Below are 19,039 nucleotides of genomic sequence, written 5' to 3'. Positions count from 1 at the left end.
CATGCTTATAGATAATAACATGGAAGATCAAACTTTGTATTCATTTAAAACAGTTTTATAGTGTATTATTTGAGTTACCTGTATGTTATATCACCAAAGGATCTCGGTTCAGGTGGTTGGTCGTCCCAGGTGGTTGTGTATTCAAATAGGAGCTCATGGCAATGCTAACCGGTTGATCTGCTCTGGCCGTGCGGTTTGCTGGAGAGCCTTCAGCCTGAGGGTTAATTCTTCCATTTCTCCTGAAGGAATTCCTCAGCTTGTTGGAGAGACTGCTGGAGACCTTACGCATAATGCCTGAAATTTCTTAAATGCATTTGTATTGAGCAATGTCATCCTCCAGCTCTTCAGGAGGAACCCAAAACACACCAAACAGGAGGACAAAAAGTCCAAAAATGTTGTGAGGTTTAAAGTACACGGAAGTGAATAAACTTAGATTTTGAGCAGTAATGTAATGCTTTTATCAGAAAAAGTTATCAGGATCACAATCATGAGGATAAATGACCATCAAAACACACTGCATGTGAGTCAAAATGACAACAATCATACGTCAAGACTCGTAATATTTGCAAAATTTACATAATTGTTTTCCATGTGACATTGTCGGCTACTATTTATCCCATTTTAAATCATCTGCCTTTTGTGTTTCACATTTTCTTTAATGATCCAAACCCAGACCCCACCAAGCACAGCAAACATCATCCCAACTGAAAAACACAACGGGCCCATTTCATTATCCACAGAGTTTGTGTTTGTAGAATGACTTTTAAATAATCGACTAGAATTGAGGATTATCACTAAACCAGTAGCTAATGCTAGCCCGCCAGCGGTCAAGATGAAGATGGGTTTGTGGTAGTAAGTCCAGCAACTGGGATCTCTGGGTGCAGGGTCCCGAACAGAAGGCGAAACAGTCTGTTGAGTCATATCTTCTCTTAAATCACACTAATCCACAGAGTACATCCTGACAAATCTAAACTTTAAAAAAGAAAAATACAGATAAGTGAATGTCAACTCGCTTTGTCTCGTCTGCAGAGTTCAATTCTAAATAATATCTTTCCGAATGGGATAGTTCACACAAAAATGAAAATTCTGTCATGTATTCAGCCTCGTTTTGTTCCAAAACTGTGATTTTCATTTTATTGGTAAACTATGCCATCATTATCTAAGCACTGTTCTTGAGGAAGTTGTGGCCTAGTGGTTAGAGAGCTTGACTCCTAACCCTAAGGTTGTGGGTTCGAATCTCGGGCCGGCAATACCACAACTGGGGTGCCCTTGAGCAAGGCACCGAACCCCCAACTGCTCCCTGGGTGTTGCAGCATAAATGGCTGCCCACTGCTCCGGGTGTGTGTTCACAGTGTGTGTGTTCACTGATGTGTGTGCACTTTGGATGGGTTAAATGGAGAACACGAATTCTGAGTATGGGTCACCATACTTGGCTGTATGTCACTTTCACTTTACTTTTTTTCACTTTTTTTTTTTTTTTTTGAGACTAACTGGTAGCATCAGAAATTAGTTTTTTACTTGCCTTCTGTTTGGTCTCTGAGAATGCTCTGTTGATTTTGTTGAGATTAGCCTAGGATGTACATCCAGGAAAATTAATACTCTCAGAAAGAGAGAACGATCAAGCTTTTCTCAAAAGACTAGACTAAAATAGGAGGTCTTTTAAAAGATCTTGGGGGGAAAAAAACCCAAAAAAAAAAAAACAATTAAACAACAAGATGACCATTATCAATCCAAATGGAAGAACTCAAACCAAACCCATGTAAAATACACCACTGTAAGCAGGAACAACATCACAAACAGAAGAGCAGCTGGTCAAACACATCATCTATAGCTCTACAAAAACATGTAATCTAATATAGCTGCAAGCACCAAAGGTACAGCAAGTGCAATGCAGAGCTGGAAGACAACAAATAGGAGAATCAGAATGTATGTAAATGATAGATATAGTTCAGAAGTAAAAAAAAAAAAAAAAACATTTATCCACATATTTGGCATTGCACAAGGAATCCATAGACACCTAGAGATCCTGATTTTCAGACAAAACTGTTCAAAAGTTTTGCAAAAACAAAAAAAATAGGTGATAAAAAGAAAAAAAATTCGGCCTGAACCCTCAGATCATTCAGTTGATAAAGAGTCCCAAGTTTCATTTCCATCAAAGTATTTCTGAGAAACAGTCGCTGATCCAAATTTTGGTCAGCATCAAGTTTGCATCACCTTTCTGTGTGGCTCAGTACAGTCACCATCTTATCCAACTCGGTAAGAACTGCACAAAATTTGTAGACTGGCAGAAAAAAAAAAAATGAATACTGGACTCTTCAAAGTGGTGACCACTGTAACAGGCAGAGTCTTCATGCAAGCTTTGGCATGTGATCACCATAAGGAGAGCAGTCTCCGCCTCAGACGTCATGCCCACAGCCCACTGGTTTCTGCCATCAGTCAGAAGGCCTGGCTGTGTGAGACTAAGAGTATCCTGGTGAACTATTTTATTATTTCTGAACCTATGATGGGGCTATGGAATTGGTTCTACAGACCCCAAAGTTGGTAAGATTACCATTCAGAACCATCACTATAAGTGTGCAAGTTTTCATTACTTTCCTACTTACAGTTCATAGGGCTGCCATAGACTCCCATTGAGGAAGAAGAAGAAAACCAACAACTACAAAAGGGCTAAAGCACCTTCAGTGGTTGGCTTTATTACACATACCTTCTGTTAATAGAACATACTATCATTTAAAGCTGACAAAACCAAAGAGTGTCTTCATTTAGATAAGTTCACACAGAAAAAGTGGCTGGTTTAAAAACTTAGACTAGTCAGATTTAGAATTCTTTTAATTGACCGTTCACATGGATCAGAACAAATGTTCACATGAACCTCATAAGCAACGTTTAATACAAATTCTTGATCCATGTATATCAACATCAACTGTTAACAGGATGAGAAAATTAATTGCATTTACAGTTTTATTTTATCTTATTTGTTTTTAGCTTTTCTCTTCAGATCACATGCGGTGACCTTTGGTATTTTCTTGGTCAGTTTTGTGTCTTTTATGGTTTTCTTTAGTCCTTTGCCAGCAGCAGGCTTGGGTACTTTTTTCAGTCCTTTTTTAGATATGATCTGCCAAAACAAAAATATTTTAATTAAAAAAAAAAAAAAACACCATTATGACATTACCACATCGATGCGGAGTAAATATTGGTTTTATTAACTGCCCCTTTTGAGACGGACAGACACTGACCTCCCGTTTTGACTTTTTGGTTGGTGTCTCGACTGGCACCGGCTGTGGTATTTCCTCCTCTTCACTGTCTCTCTCTTCCTCAGTTTCTTTTGTTATCAGCTCTGACACTTCTGTATTCTTGTTTTCTCTCTTCCTCTTTTGTGCTCCCTAAAAATTAAAGGGTAAAACTAATGACTTCTCATTTTACAAAAATCTATTTTTGGCCACATATCTGTTTTGCATTTTTTAAAGCAACTTCACCTTTGTTAAACGAGCTTTCTTGCGTGCCTCCTCCACCAATGCGAGATGACTCAGGTCTGAGGTGTAGATGGGCAGCGCAACTGAAGTCTGACTCTTCAAATGGATAATTTTTATGTTTTTTCCTGTCTAAGAGGGAATCATAGTTTAGAGGTTGTAGGTCAAAACTTGAGGAACAGAAAAAAAAAAACATCATCCTGTTTAAAACACAAGAATAGGCCAAGAAAATAATGAATAGAAAATAATAATGCACAAAAGAAAGAGGGCTGGTTACAAACACAAAACTCTTACTCACCGTTGCTAACTTTGCAGAGATGGTAGAAAGCGCTGTCATCACATTCTCTAGCATCTCATCTGCGGTCATGCCTGAATGTGCTACACGTACCATGCTGTAGTGATAAACCACACAATCAGGTCAAACATATATATACATTATATATACACATAAAAATACAATTATATATATATATATATATATACACATATATATACACATATATATATATATATATATATATATATATATATATATATATATATATAAATAAAAAAAAAGAAAATAAAGAATAAAAAAAAAAAAAAAAAAAAAAAAAAAAAAAAAAACTCATGTCTCATGTATCATAGTTTGTAGGGACAGGTTCCAACAGATGAGGAGACCCCGTCTGGATACACTATGAGTTACTATCGCAGGGTTTTAACCCACTTCCAGCTGTGATGGAGCAGGAAATGGTTTGCTGTAGTGCTTCTACCTACTGTAACACACGAAAAAAATAAAAAATAATAATGTTCATACCAACAAGAGCCCTTATTCGAGACAGTGAGGGTGGTGCCATGAATGAGGCGCTCCATGTCTCTGGCTAGATGTTTACTCTCCAGATCCACCGACAGAGGAGCCCTGAGTCAGAGAAAGAACATTAATCAATGTCATTCACAATGACTGACAACCCTGATAGAACATGACGAATCCGTGTGGCCAACTTGAACCTGTCGCAAAGTCTGGGCGGGGAATCTGCATCTTTCGCACTCACGTTAAATTACAATCTCAAATTCCTTTGCAGATTTTTGAACAGTAAACAGTTTTATCACTTGTTTTTCCTTTTAGAAATAAAAAAAGTGATGGGCTTAACATGGACAGTTTTTAATATGTATGAATTCTAGATTTATATTATTTGTGTTTACATGTACTCCTTTTCAAAGCTCCAGATGAGTGCAATTATTTTTTTAAATCTTGATGCTTTTTCATAAATGCATAGTGTTCATTTAAAGGGATAGTTCACCCAAAAATGAAAATCACCCCATGATTTACTCACCCTCAAGGCATCCTAGGTGTATATTACTTTCTTCTTTCAGACGTCTTATTATTTGGAGTACTTCACTACAAAAATGACAAGAAATGTCGCTCTATTCTGCACTAAAACGTGTGTGTGTGTGTGTGTGTACACTTACAGTTAGAAACAAACTTACTTCTTCCTTTCATAGAAATGCTTCCCAATGTGGGAGGGTAACCTGCGGCGGATGCGTGCGTCTGACAGAAACAAATCAAAGTTGCCCAGCAGTTTCCTTTTGGCTTCAAACGGCTTATGCTCAGTTTTCAACATGCTGAAAGGAATCACCTGCCATGACAAAATGTGTTGTAAACATAAGATGACACCATATTCCATAATACCTACTGTCACATAAAAAAGGACCTGCTTGGGAAGTCATGATTGTTTCAAAGTTTGTAGAGACAAGCTCCAATAGAAAAGGATACACGCTGAATTACTCTTACACTTTTTAACCCATGATCAGCACTGAGACAGAAGGAAAGGGTTTGCTGAAGCACGTATAACAATTAGACAGATGAATTACCTCTATGGCATTTTTGATCCCTTTCACTTTGAGTAACTTCTTGTAGAATCTCACTGTCTGTTCTGAGGTCATTTTGGGTTCATCTCTGGTGAAGAGACACACGTCTCCTGATTCTGTCCTCAGCCCATGAGGTAAAGGACTGTGGGACAAAACACACTTGGTAAGAACAATAACACTTAATGAACTTATGTTTCTCTAAATCAATGACTCTAGATTGATTTCCCATTGAAACACTTACATGCGAATATTTTGCTCCTTTTTAGGGATTTTCCATAGAGTTAACAGTAGAGAGATGGCCTGACCCTCATTCTCCAAGAGCTTTTGGGATGAGGAGCTGCTCTTTATATACGCTCGTAATGCCTGTACAGCTTTCTTTACCTGTAATACATGTTATTAACTAATGTATTTTAAACAGTAGTCACTCTAATACCCAAAGACAGAATCAGCCATAGAACATTTTACAAAGACAGCAACCAAAATCATGACTAAAACAACTGCATCAGGCACATACATAAAACAAATAATAAAAGCAAAGATAACATATATGTTTTATATCTTAATTACTTCGACTTGGGTGCTTGGCTACAGCAGTTAGCTGTACATGCAACCCAAACGTAAATATACAAACAAAAATATTACAGTTTAACAAACATCATGTAAGGGTAAACCTAGCAAATATTTCTAGTTTACCTGAGACCGATCGAGAGCCAATTCATCTCGTTGGGACTCCATGCTACACGTGTATAGAGAGAAAGCATAAGAGCGCATGCGTATTTCCGAAGTAAACGGCACAAGCACTTTTATTTTGAAAAAAGAGATTAGGAAACGGTGCGCGTGTCGTCACATCCGGCTTCGATTAGTAGCGTAAAAGTCAAGAAAGAAAATTCAACTAACGTTGTTGAACTTGACAGTAAACATCAGTATTTCAAACCGTGTATTAAGCCTTAGACGATAGCCTACCAAAAGTGTAATCTTCCATTTTAACTTGAAACATTATGTAAGCGAGGTGATTGTCAGCCTCGCTTGTGTAACTGTAGGATCTCCAACATTATTGGGTAATTACAGTAAACAGTACTTAATAAGAATAAAGTACAGTAAGTGCATGAAAGCAATGCTAACATTATTATTGTTTCATTTGTATAGTCTTAACTCGTGGTTAATGTTTTATGAGATATATAACCTTATTGCTATTTAATGTGTTGTTGTTGTTGTTTGTATGCAATTCTTGCATTTCTTTAATAAAAATCTGGTATGACTGGAGCATTGTGCATACATAAACAGCACGGCTTGTGCACTCCCATTTAAATCATGAAATATGATTATAAACTGTATATATAATATGTGATAAATTGTACATTAGTAAATCACAACAATCCCGTGCTAATATTAAATCTGATTTAATATTATACTTTTTTATTATTATATGATTTTCTAATATTCATAAAATATTTATTATAATAAATATAAAATGATCGTATATTATTTATTAAAATAAATAGAGACCAACGTTTTCATTTCTTGTGGACGTTTATAAATATACAAATACATCCAATTTAAAATGTTCTAAAAGTAAGTGTAAGCAACTTGATAAATTAAATGAAGTATCTTTATTAATAATGCGGCGCTGCATTATCCTCTGTCTTGCAAGGTCCAAGGCACTGAACACAAACACAGCTACGAGCAAAAATCTGTTTTCATTTGAAGTCATTTTAGTGTTTTATTTTTTGGGAAGTTTGATGTTTACATCCCCAACCGGAGTGTACAGAATTTACACCAGCTGATATGAGCTGATAAGTTTGTCATATCAAACTTGTGCATTATTACATCTCTACATAAGTGTCATTTTATTTGAAGGAACAAGGCCTCTTTTACGACCTGATCTTGACAATTATTACCCTTGCAGGACTTGCCAGGTAAAGAGCAAGGGTACTGGCAAGCTTAGACCCTGTATGGACCCCTTCCATGCCATAACAAACAGTCAGCAGTTTCTAACTGCCCAGATGATGCTGTTGTAAAGTGATATGCATTCAGAGACCCAACATTCTTATAAGAGAAAATGATCTGAGTGTTATGTTTGAATGGGGCACACAGTAATGGCATTAACCTTTCAAAGAGATGACACCAAGACTCCCTCTCTCATAATGTAACATAAAATTAAAAAGCCAATACCATAAAAGAAAATTGCATCCATTTTAAGATTATGTAACAGTGGAGAGAAACTGGCTTTAACAATTGGGCTACATGAGTGGCATAGCTGAGCTCTCAATATGAGAAAGCTGTCACACTGAGCTTGTCTTTCTATATTAATGTTCTTCCTAAAATTGATACTGTCACTTTTAATAATGTCCTTTTTCCAAAGTCATTTTCTTAGACTGATCCACAGTGGGAAGATGGAGCAGTTTGGAGGACATCTGGCAGGCACACATCACTGCATCCTCCTCAATCCCAGAGTGCACCAGGGAAGTCCTTCTATCTGCATTTAGTCCTTCTCAGGTACCAACTTCAGCACCTTGCCAATTGCGATTGTCTTACCTAAAAAAATAACATAAAACATCTTCAGTTTTAGTATTTAGATATTATACCTGTCATCAGATTTATTTGATGTGCAAACTGCTGAAAATGTGATGTTTGAATTATCATATTAGATATTCCTAATATCTTACCCTCATCTCTTAAGGTGAAACGTCCCATCTGAGGGAAGTCTTTAAAAGTCTCTAAGCAGATAGTTCCTGCGGCCCTAAGACGGGCGATGCATACTTGGTCTTGTTTGACAAAGCGTGGACGAGTCTTGCTCTTTTCTCCTGTCTTCTTGTCCACCATACAGATTAATGCCTAATTGTGGAGGTAAATAGTTTAGGCTCTGAGTTTACACCTTTTATGTCTGAATGTTTTAGGAGTGCACGCAAAAGAACCTACTGTTATCTGCACTTCTTCTATGCAGGTATGGATGTGTATTACTGCATTGTAACCTGGGCATATAATGGATTTGTGTTCAATAATGACAATCTGTGAACAAGAACAAAGAAAAAAGCCATTAAGTCATGCTTAAAAAATGACTAAATCAAATGACTAAACAAAATATTCTCCCTGTGTTGAAATTCTTACCTGGGCATCAAAAGTGCGCCCTGAGTGGCAGAGGTTCTCAGCATTGCATAGGATAAAGCCTGGGAGAATCTCTTCCTCCTCAATGCCTTTGAGCCGGAGCTTCAGGTTTTCACCGGGTTCAGCGTAATCCGTTTCCACATCATCTGAGAGAAGGCTCAACACTTCCACCGTGTGCTGGGAAATCAGAACAAACAATGTTTCAGACACTGAATGTGAAAATTCAAGAAAATGAATGTGAAAATTCAAGAAGATTCATAATGGTTGTGATAACAACAAACTGTATTTGTACATACTATTGTTTTGTACAGTCTTACCCTATTTGGCATCATAATAAGTTGTTGTGCTTTCATGATACTTCCAGATTCCAGTTTTCCAAGCACCACGGTGCCCATGTCCTACACAAAAGATTTTTAAGGAGCATTATAGACTCTATCTGCCGATGTTAGAGGTTTTTTTAAATTGATCAGTATTATATTAGTATATTAATTATTCATGCACCTTTTCCATCATTCAACACTTACTTAAAGGTAATCATAAAAAACACCAATATCCTTTTTGTTTTTTTTTGTACTTAAAATTTTACTGTTGTGATGCCTAATTTCACTTGTAGCATTTAAGCATTTTTTTTTCTTTTTTTTTAGACGAATAGTATAGAATTTTAAATCTAATCATAACACGGAATAAACACATCTCATGAGAGAGTATAACTATTTGACATTTTGAATTTTGTATGAATTCATATGATTTACTTTGTAAAAACTGAAAGCGTACAATTTTTAGGAATAAGCATGAAGGTTCAACCAGCTCTAGCAAGGCTTTAAATAACTTACAGGGATACTCCACCCCAAAATGAAAATTTTGTCATTAATCACTTACCCCCATGTAGTTCCAAACCCATAAAACCTTAGTTCGTCTTCAGAACACAATTTAAGATATTTTGGATGAAAACCAGGAGACCTGTGACTGTCCAATAGACTGCCAAGTAAATAACAGTGTCAAGGTCCATAAAAGGTATGAAAGTCATTGTCAGAATACTCCATCTGCCATCAGACGAGCAATCTGGGTTATGTGAAGCAACGAGAACACTTTTTGTAAGCAAAGAAAACAAAAATAATGACTTTATTCAACAATTCCTTTGTCAACAGTCTCCTCTGTGTCTCTCCATATCATCGTATGCTCTTCTGTATCATCCACACCACAAGGATACAGAAGAGCATACGCAGCATACGGGGGAGTTTTCTTTGCTTACAAAAAGTGTTCTCGTCGCTTCATATAACCTAGATTGCACGTCTGATGGCAGGATGGAGTATTCTGACAATGACTTTCATACCTTTTATGGACCTTGACACTGTTATTTATTTGGCAGTCTATGGGACAGTCTCAAGCCTCCAGATTTTCATCCAAAATATCTTAAATTGTGTTCCGAAGACGAACGAAGCTTTTACGGGTTTGGGACAACCTGGGGATAAGTGATTAATGACAAAATTTTCATTTTGGGATGGAGTATCCCTTTAATGAACTTAATCTCATTACATGTGCTGAACACAGGACCTAGTTTAGCTTATTGGTATCATAACACATTTAGTCTCAATGGGAAGAGAACTGCTGAGAAAACAATTTCCTTCTTCCATTATACTAGATAGTTTCCTGCCAAAACACTCCCTCATGCTGTGATATTAAAATAATTGGATATCATCAGCAGAAACTGAGACAATAGCAGTATTTGGAGCAGTAAGACACTCTTGATAGATACTCAGCATATTATTTCAGAGAAACAGATGTGGTTTTGAGGAGCATGTGGCTTATGCAGATGTACTTAGTGAGATTGCTTTTAACTGTTCTAGTATCTGTCAGCATTGCAAAGTCATTAAACCTGACATCAAATGTCAAGATAACAATCCCATCTTTCAATTTACCTTGTATTTATCCACAATAGGCAATCGGATGGAACCATCACTTGATCTGTTGAAGATTGGCAGGCTGTCCAGATGTGGAATGAAAGGTAACCCCCTATACAAGTTCAGAGTTGATGTAAATTGCCAGTTGTCACTCTGATTTCACCTTCATATATACACGATAGCCTGAAAAATGACATGCTATACTTACGTGTACCAAGGGCACAGCTCAGAAGATTCTTTCAGGTTGGCTCCAGTCATTCCAGAGCAGGGCATGAAGTGAATGTCTTTCTTCGGATTAAAGCCCACCTTCTTCAGAAATGGCACTAACTTCTCTTTACATTCCTCATATCTGTGGGGAAATGTGTACTAATTGGTAAAAGAAGGACAAGATACAAGAATAAAAACGTTCTAAATCTATTTTATTCACCTATCCAAACTCCAGTTCACAGTGGGATCGTCCATTTTGTTGATGAGGACTATCAGATGTTTGACTCCAGCTGTTTTGGCCAGCATGGCGTGCTCCCTTGTCTGACCTCCCTTTTCAAAACCGGTCTCAAACTCGCCCTTTCTGGCAGAGATGACCTGAAGAAAAGCAATGTTTTCTTAAATGTCTGTCAATAAAACTAGACAAAATAAAGGCAAGTTGATTGATTTGTTTTAATATATATCTACACTACCATTCAAAAGTTTGGGGTTGTTAAAAATTGTTGTTTAAATTTTCATCATGGCTGCATTTATTTGATCAAATATACAGTAAAACAATTGTACAGGGTATACAATTTAAAATAACTAAGCAATAATCAGTCCTGCTGTTTCAAGAGGAACTCACCAGCACTGCCAAGTCAGCTTGGGATGCCCCTCCAATCATGTTGGGTACAAAGCTTTTATGGCCTGGGGCATCAAGAATAGTAAAGTGCTTTTTCTCAGTTTCAAAGTAAGCTCTTCCAACTTCTACTGTTTTCCCCTTGTCTCTTTCCTCTTGGTTTGTGTCTAAAGCCCAGGAAAGATACCTGCAAGGACAAACAGACGTATGAGATGTCATTTCAACCCAGTATGCATCATGAGAGCAAACATTTCACTCAAAAAGACATGAACATTTGATGTGCTCACATAGACATCTAAGACTGACTATGCCATAAGGTTTTCTTATCTTAAACAAAGCATTTCAACTAGACTTCATGTTAATCAGATTTGAAGACATTTATAATATTACAAAAGATACCTAATTCAAATAACTGCTGTTCTTTTGAACTTTGACACTGAGGACTGGAGTAATGGCTGCTGAAAACTCAGCTTTGCCACCACAGGAATACTTAATGAGACCATACTTTTTCAGTCAGTAGTGTATGAAAAGACATTATGTCTGTTTACCAAGTCTCTCTATTCTTCTCTTTTTGCCTCTCGTTCATATTTCTCCAGCGTTCGTTTGTCCACCATACCAGTTAGATACTAATGAAAAACAATTAAATATGCATCTGTTATATCATATATCATAATGTATAACAGGACGTTAGGTCAGTCAAGACTTTATTATAAAAGATCATGGTTGACTCACATAATCTGTCCACCAATTGTAGACTTGCCTGCATCTGTACAAAAGAAAAACAAATCAGACCATAAAATCAATCAATCAAATAAAGAAATAATTCTGGATATAATGCTTGCTAGATCAGCAGGTGTTGTTACAAAGAAAATATAAAAGACTGTATATTCCAACACAACACATACCCACGTGTCCAATGAACACTACATTGACGTGTTCTTTCTTAGGGGCGTCCGGTGGAGGAGGAGGCAGCTTGGGAGTCGGCATCTCCTCATCCTCCTCCATCATTTCATCCTGTGCCTCATCCCCACAAACATCCTGTGTCCGCCGAGGATCCACCTCCTGGTTCCTCCTCATCCGGCTCACCTTTCTGCTCCCCACGTCTCCACTGCACTGGCATCTATCTCTCCATTCTCCACTGCAGCTGTAGGGACAGCCACATAAACATGTTTGTGTTTAATGACACATGATTCAAGGTTAAGATTTACTAAAACACCGACCTGTTCCTGGAAAGTGCAGAAACAAGCCAACAAAAATGCTTCTTGAAATAACTGCCCTTTAATCATAACCAGTGTAATTTCAGTTGTGTCAGCTCAGCTGTTTAGTAAAACAATGTCATTTATAATAAGGATGAACAAATAGAGCCAACAATATTATGGGACACTATAAAAGCAGTGATGAGAGGAAACCTGATATCAAGGCTAGCTCACATTAAAAAAAAGAAAAAGCTACTACAAGCTGAATTAGAACAAAATATGAGAAAACTAGAAAAACAACAACAGCATACAGATAAGAGTGATTAATTGGCCGGAATGATAAAAGGAATTAGAAAACAATTATCAGACATGGCAAATGAGGAGACAGAAAAGAAACTGAGATTCACAAAACAAATCTTTTATGAATCGGGTCCCAAAGCAACCAAAATATTAGCAAAAAGATTAAGATCACAGCAAATAAGGAATTCAATTAACAAAATCAGAGATCCAGAAAGTAAGGATATAAAATATGAACCTGAGGAAATCAAAAATATATTTTATAAATATTATAAATCTCAGTTTAATCATTCAGAACAAGTAGATAGAAAATAAATTGAAGATTATTTAGCTGAATTAGATCTCCCCTCCATAGGAACTACTCAAAATGGATCATTAAATTCACCTATTACTAAAAAAGAGCTTGATAAGGCTATCAGTAGATTGAAAAGCAATAATAACGAGTGGTACAAAGTTTATAAAGAAGACCTTGCCCCTCTATTGTTGGAATCCTTTAATTGGACACTCAAACATGCAAAATGTCCTCCCTCATGGAAAGAGGCCATGATAACAGTCATACCAAAGGAAGGTAAAAATAAAGAGTTATGTGAGTCTTATCGTCCAATTTCCATTTTGAATGTTGCTTATAAATTATTCACGTCTATAATCGCTAGAAGATTAGAAACCTTCCTCCCAGACCTGATAGATGAGGACCAGACGGGTTTTATAAAAGGTCGCCAAACGCAAGATAACATCCGGCGTACATTACATATAATTAATGAAGTCAATAAACAGAGCACTCCTACAGCCTTAGTAAGTCTTGACGCGGAAAAGGCTTTTGATAGAGTCTGCTGGAATTTTCTTTTTGCGGTTTTGAAAAGAATGGGATTTGATAAAACTATCATTAAATGTATACAGGCCCTATATGATAAACCAGTGGCTAGAATTAAAATAAATGGCGACTTAACAGACAGATTCGAGCTCTTCAGAGGGACAAGGCAGGGATGCTGTCTGAGCCCCTCCCTATTTGCCTTGTTTATAGAGCCTTTGGCTCAGTATATAAGACAAAGTAAAGAACTTAAAGGAATCACAGTCGCCAAGGATGAACATAAGTTAGGTCTCTTTGCTTTGCAGATGATATTATCAAATACCTCAGCAATCCGGATTATACGTTTCCTAAACTCTTAATGTTACTAAAAGATTTTGGAGGGAAATCTGGGTATAAGTCAAACATTTCAAAAACCCAAGTTCTTTGTATAAAATATAGACCAGCTGACTCAATCAGACGATCTTACAAATTAAAATGGGATTCAGGAAAAATAAAATATTTAGGTGTTTATCTGACTAGAGAACTGAACACATTATATGAGGCTAATTATAATAAGGTTAATGAAATTATACAAAAAGATCTGACAAAATGGGCAACACTAGTTATGGATTTAAGTTCAAGGATAGAGGTGATAAAAATGAATGTGTTGCCTAGATTGCTGTACTTATTCATTTCACTGCCAATTTGTAAACCAAAAACTCAATTTGATAAATGGGATAAACAAGTGAGTAGATTTATTTGGAAAGGGGTAAGACCAAGGGTTAAACTCAAAACTCTACAACTAGAGAAAAAAAGAGGAGGACTTGCCCTTCCAAATTTTAAAGAATATTTCCTAGCTGCCCAGTTGAGATATATAATTTATTGGTGTTCGTCAGAATATTACTCCAAATGGAAACAAATTGAGCTTAACTACGGAACATGCCAACCACAAACGAGGTTGGGCGAGAAAACATCTAACCAACCTATAGAACCAAATCCTATAGTAGACACAACAATTAAGATCTGGTGGGATGTACTTAATATATACAAAATGGAGGGGGATTGTAAATTGTTGATCTGGCCATTGTACTCTCCAAAATTCAGAAGTGGTCAGATGGATAACACATTTACAAGATGGGCTGACAAGGGAATCACCGCAGTGTGTACATTAACAGAGAGAAAAAAGTTTAAATCTTTTGAAAACTTGAAGAGGGAATTTGACCTGAAAAACGCTGATTTATTTAGGTATCTCCAACTAAGACATCTTTATAATACAGACATTGAAAATCATCTTTCTCAAGAGGGCAGTGAATTAATAGATATGATCGCAGGGGCATATAGACATTTACCTTCGAAAATTGTATCCAGACTGTACAAATGCTTACAAAATTGCAATAGGTTTGACTCACTATACATAAAACAGAAATGGGAAGCAGAACTGCAGCTTAAACTGTCAGAGAATGATTGGCATTCGATCTGTCTTTTACAACAAACTTCTACTAGCTCCAGACAATGGAGAGAATTTGGCTGGAAGAACTTGGTGAGATACTTTATTACACCCCTCATCAAAAGTAAACAATTAAAAAAAAAACAACAGTGTTGGAGACTCTGCAGGGATGTCAATGTCAATCATTCTCATGTATTTTGGTCATGTATAAAGATTCGCCCCTACTGGGAATCTATTGTAACAGAAATGGAAAAAAATTTGGGTTACAAAATACTGAATGACCCACAGACTCTGTATTTAGGCCTGTTAACTAAAGATGTTGTTAGAGGGGAAGACATTTATCTAATTAAAGTGATGCTGATATCAAGTAAGAAAGTTATAACGAGGAATTGGTTGAAAAGTGAGCCTTTGAGTCTGGACCAATGGAGGAATATCATGGAGGAAATATTTGCAATGGAAAAAATGACCCATGACCTGAGACTGGAAGCACATAAATGTAAAAATACGATGGAGGAAATGGACCTGTTATGTAACTCATTCAAATGTATGATACAAATGGAAGTAGCACCCTACCAGTTGTTATTTTGTTCATTGTGAAAATTAAAAAATGCAAAAAAAAACCAAAAAAAAACAATGTCATTTAGCTTCATCTCAGGAAATGTTTTAAAAAATGTAAATGCTTCTTATTCTAAAAACAGCGAAGGACCTCCTGAAGACAAGCAAACAAAAGAGACTGTACGGGCTAGTAAAGGATTATTCACTAAAAATGTAAATATTTCTCATCATTTACTCCTAATTCACGATGATCTGTTTAAAACCCATAAACCAAACCCAAAACCCCTAACCCATATGAGTTTTCATAGAATTTTAAAGAGTGTTTATATGCAGGACAAAAATAAATATTTTGTCATCATTTACTTAAAGGGATACTCCACCCTAAAATGAAAATTTTGTCATTAATCACTTACCCCCATGTCGTTCCAAACCCGTAAAAGCTCAGTTTGTCTTCGGGATTTACAATTTAAGATATTTTGTATACATATATATGTGTGTGTGTGTGTGTGTGTGTGTGTGTGTTTTCTTCGCTTAGAAAAAGTGTTCCCGTCACTTCATATAACCCATATTGTGCGTCTGATGGCAGATGGAGTATTCTGACGATGACTTTCATACCTTTCATGGACCTTGACACTGTTATTTATTCAGCAGTCTATGGGACAGTCTAAAGCCTCCCGGTTTTCACCCAAAATATCTTAAATTGTGTTCTGAAGATGAACAGAGCTTTTACGGGTTTGCAACGACATGGGGGTAAGTGATTAATGACAAAATTTTCATTTTGGGATGAAGTATCCCTTTAACCTCAAGTCATTCTAATATTATATGACTTTCTTTCTTCTGTGAAACATAAAGGAGGTTTTTGAAAAATGTCTCTGTGTTTTTTTGTCCATACAATGAAAGTCAACGGGTTTCGATTTTGTTTATGTTAAGTTCTTCAAGATGTCTTCCTTGGTGTTATGAAGAAGAAATACACGTAGGTTTGGAATCAGAGTATATGATGACATAATTTTTGGGTGGTCTATCCTTTTAAGAATGCCAAAAAAGGAAGAAATCAATTATCATTGTATTCATTTAAAAAAAAAAAAAAAATCCAACTGGCAATTAAACGGACAAATCAAAAACTGTTTATTAATTCACATTTAACCCCATTTTAAAATGCAACAATTAATTAACTGAAGTTGTATGGACTACTTATTGTGGGATACATGTATGGTGCTTTTGCATCCTTTTTTTTAAGTGTGAAAGCTTCATTTGCCTTTCATTGCAGTTGCATGTAAAAGAGCGACCAGCACAGGGAGTCTCCTTTTTGGGTTCCAAAGAAGAAAATGAGTCATATGGGTGTGAAACAGCATGAAGGTGAGTAAAAGATGGCAGAATCTTAATTTCTGGGTGAACTATAAGCCAGTAGTTCTCAACCAGTGGGCCATGGTCCACTAGGTGGCCTCGAAAAATGTCAATAAAAAGTATTTTTAAAAGTAAAAGTAAAGGGGGGAAGTTGTGGCCTAATGGTTAGAGAGTTTGACTCCTAACGCTAAGGTTGTGGGTTCGAGTCTCTGGCCGGCAATACCACGACTGAGGTGCCCTTGAGCAAGGCACCGAACCCCCAACTGCTCCCCGGGCGCCGCAGCATAAATGGCTGCCCACTGCGTAGGGTGTGTGTTCACGGTGTGTGTGTTCACTGCTGTGTGTTTGCACTTTGGATGGGTTAAATGCAGAGCATGAATTCTGAGTATGGGTCACCATACTTGGCTGTATGTCACTTTCACTTGACTTTATTTAAATGAACTTATATTAAAATAATCTAAATTAAAATGTTATTTGTAAGATGCAAAGATGTACAATTTTAAAATGAAATATGTTTTATTTATATTCATTAAATCTAAAGTACCAAAAATACATATCAGCTTAGATATAAGGGAATTATCTTGGACAAAGGGGAGCCTTGGATTCAAAAATGTTAAGAACCACTGCAAAATAAAAATATTTGAAGAGGACAGGAAAGGAATTTCAAAGAACTGATTTAAATGCCATTACAAATATTGCACCGTATACTATACACTTCAGAGAACAAGCAAGTTAACAACTGATTCACGAGAGACACTGCAGCTGTATGAAAATCTATGCTTTACATCAAGTGTACAGCTGGAATCAGGGCTTCCATTCACGGAAACACAGTCATCTGCTTCTCAGTAGCTGTGGTTGGAGGTGTAAGTACAGAGATAAATTAGGCCTGTAATATGAGCACATGCATGCTGATGTAACAAGCCCAAGTTGCCCTCTGTATGGCTGATGAAGCAACATTAGAGGCAGTGCAACACTATATCAAAACACAAAACCCAAGCAGAAAAGCACAGTCTAGCTTGAACATACCCACTGGGTCTGAGATGTCCATGCTGGCCACTGCATCGGTGCCTGCGGACAGAGACAGAGGGGGGTGATGACTGAATAACATTAGATTATAAATGTTATAAATCTGTTTTTAAGAATTGTTAATTGGGATGTTTAAATCACTATTGTGGATTATATAACATTCCAATTTACAAACAGAAAATGTTGACTGTAATATTTACGATTTTCCCAAAGCTGGTGTGAACTTTACCCCTGTAATTTACAAAATAATCTACATATCCTGAAACAGACTATTATCAGCAGGTCATCGGTCTGTTATTATTAGAAGTGTTGCACAATTGCGCGAGAGTTGGTCATGTGACATCACCAGGGGGGCGACCCGCTTCTGTGTAGAATAATACAGCTGGAATAGTGATAACTAGGGTCTTCTTTCGTGTAAATACACATAATTTTAACGATATCAAAAGGGTTCCTCGTTTATTTCCGTGTAAAATATTTTAATAAGGAAATTATTACTATCATGTATTAACTAATAGAGTCAATGACGGGGAGAAACAGGAAATATCCTGGTGTGAAGTCAGCGGCTAAACCGGCCACGCAGGGCTAGCCGGGTATTAGTTCATGACGGATCAGCAATGTGTACTGAAGTGCACTAAATCAACATTTTATAAAGTAGTGACGTATAACTGGCTATGTAAAATAAAAAATATCTTTATTCGACCAAGAAAGACCATTATTCGCTTAACTAACCGCTACATCTCTACGACTAGCCTGCTATAAACATTTCCAGCAAAAAGCCCTTTTATGGGCAGACCTCATCAATGCTGTCAGTCGGTTTATTAACGCTGTTAGTTTACCATCAGACGTGGCGTTTTCCGGTGGATCTCGGGAAAGAAAGGATGGTACGAATTCCGGAGCGTTCACGTTGAGCCCGGTGAAGGCGGACTGAAGTTCGGTATCAGCCGTGGCCTCGACATCGTCCTCCTGTTCCCACGAATCAGGGGCTGTGTCTCTCGAGTCCATAGTGGCTTTAACTCGAATAGCTGACTTTTCTAGCGGGTTGCGCTATAACCCACGAGGCGGGTTCGACTAAAACCAAATCTAATGTTTTTTCAGTATCTATTCCAGGTAAACTGAGAGATTGCGAAATGCTGAAATGGAGCATGAGCCGCCTAGTCTTCATGCGACACCATGGACGAGTAGCTGATCCTGGATCTTGCATGCGCACAGTGCAGAAACGTGGACTGTGAAAGCAGCGACC

At 37.1% G+C, this 19,039-nt stretch overlaps 1 protein-coding gene and 1 pseudogene across 1 annotated transcript; both read right to left on the bottom strand.

Annotated features, from left to right (window-relative positions):
* Positions 1-2,811: 2,811 nt before the first annotated feature.
* Positions 2,812-6,241, bottom strand: LOC109053224 (ribosomal L1 domain-containing protein 1-like). Its single transcript, XM_042757484.1, has 9 exons — positions 6,012-6,241; positions 5,560-5,699; positions 5,322-5,460; positions 4,938-5,086; positions 4,267-4,368; positions 3,769-3,862; positions 3,477-3,602; positions 3,237-3,383; positions 2,812-3,115 (listed from the first exon to the last, which is right to left on the bottom strand). The coding sequence occupies exons 1-9, from the start codon at positions 6,087-6,089 to the stop codon at positions 2,972-2,974; spliced, it is 1,119 nt and encodes a 372-aa protein (XP_042613418.1). The 5' UTR covers positions 6,090-6,241; the 3' UTR covers positions 2,812-2,971.
* An 807-nt stretch (positions 6,242-7,048) lies between these two features.
* On the bottom strand, positions 7,049-19,037 carry LOC109053223 (annotated as a pseudogene).
* Positions 19,038-19,039: the final 2 nt, after the last annotated feature.

Source organism: Cyprinus carpio, chromosome A6 (assembly GCF_018340385.1).
Source record: "Cyprinus carpio isolate SPL01 chromosome A6, ASM1834038v1, whole genome shotgun sequence".
Taxonomy (NCBI): domain Eukaryota; kingdom Metazoa; phylum Chordata; class Actinopteri; order Cypriniformes; family Cyprinidae; genus Cyprinus; species Cyprinus carpio.
The sequence above is the reverse complement of the archived record's forward strand: the minus strand, read 5'-3'. Positions and strand labels throughout refer to the sequence as shown.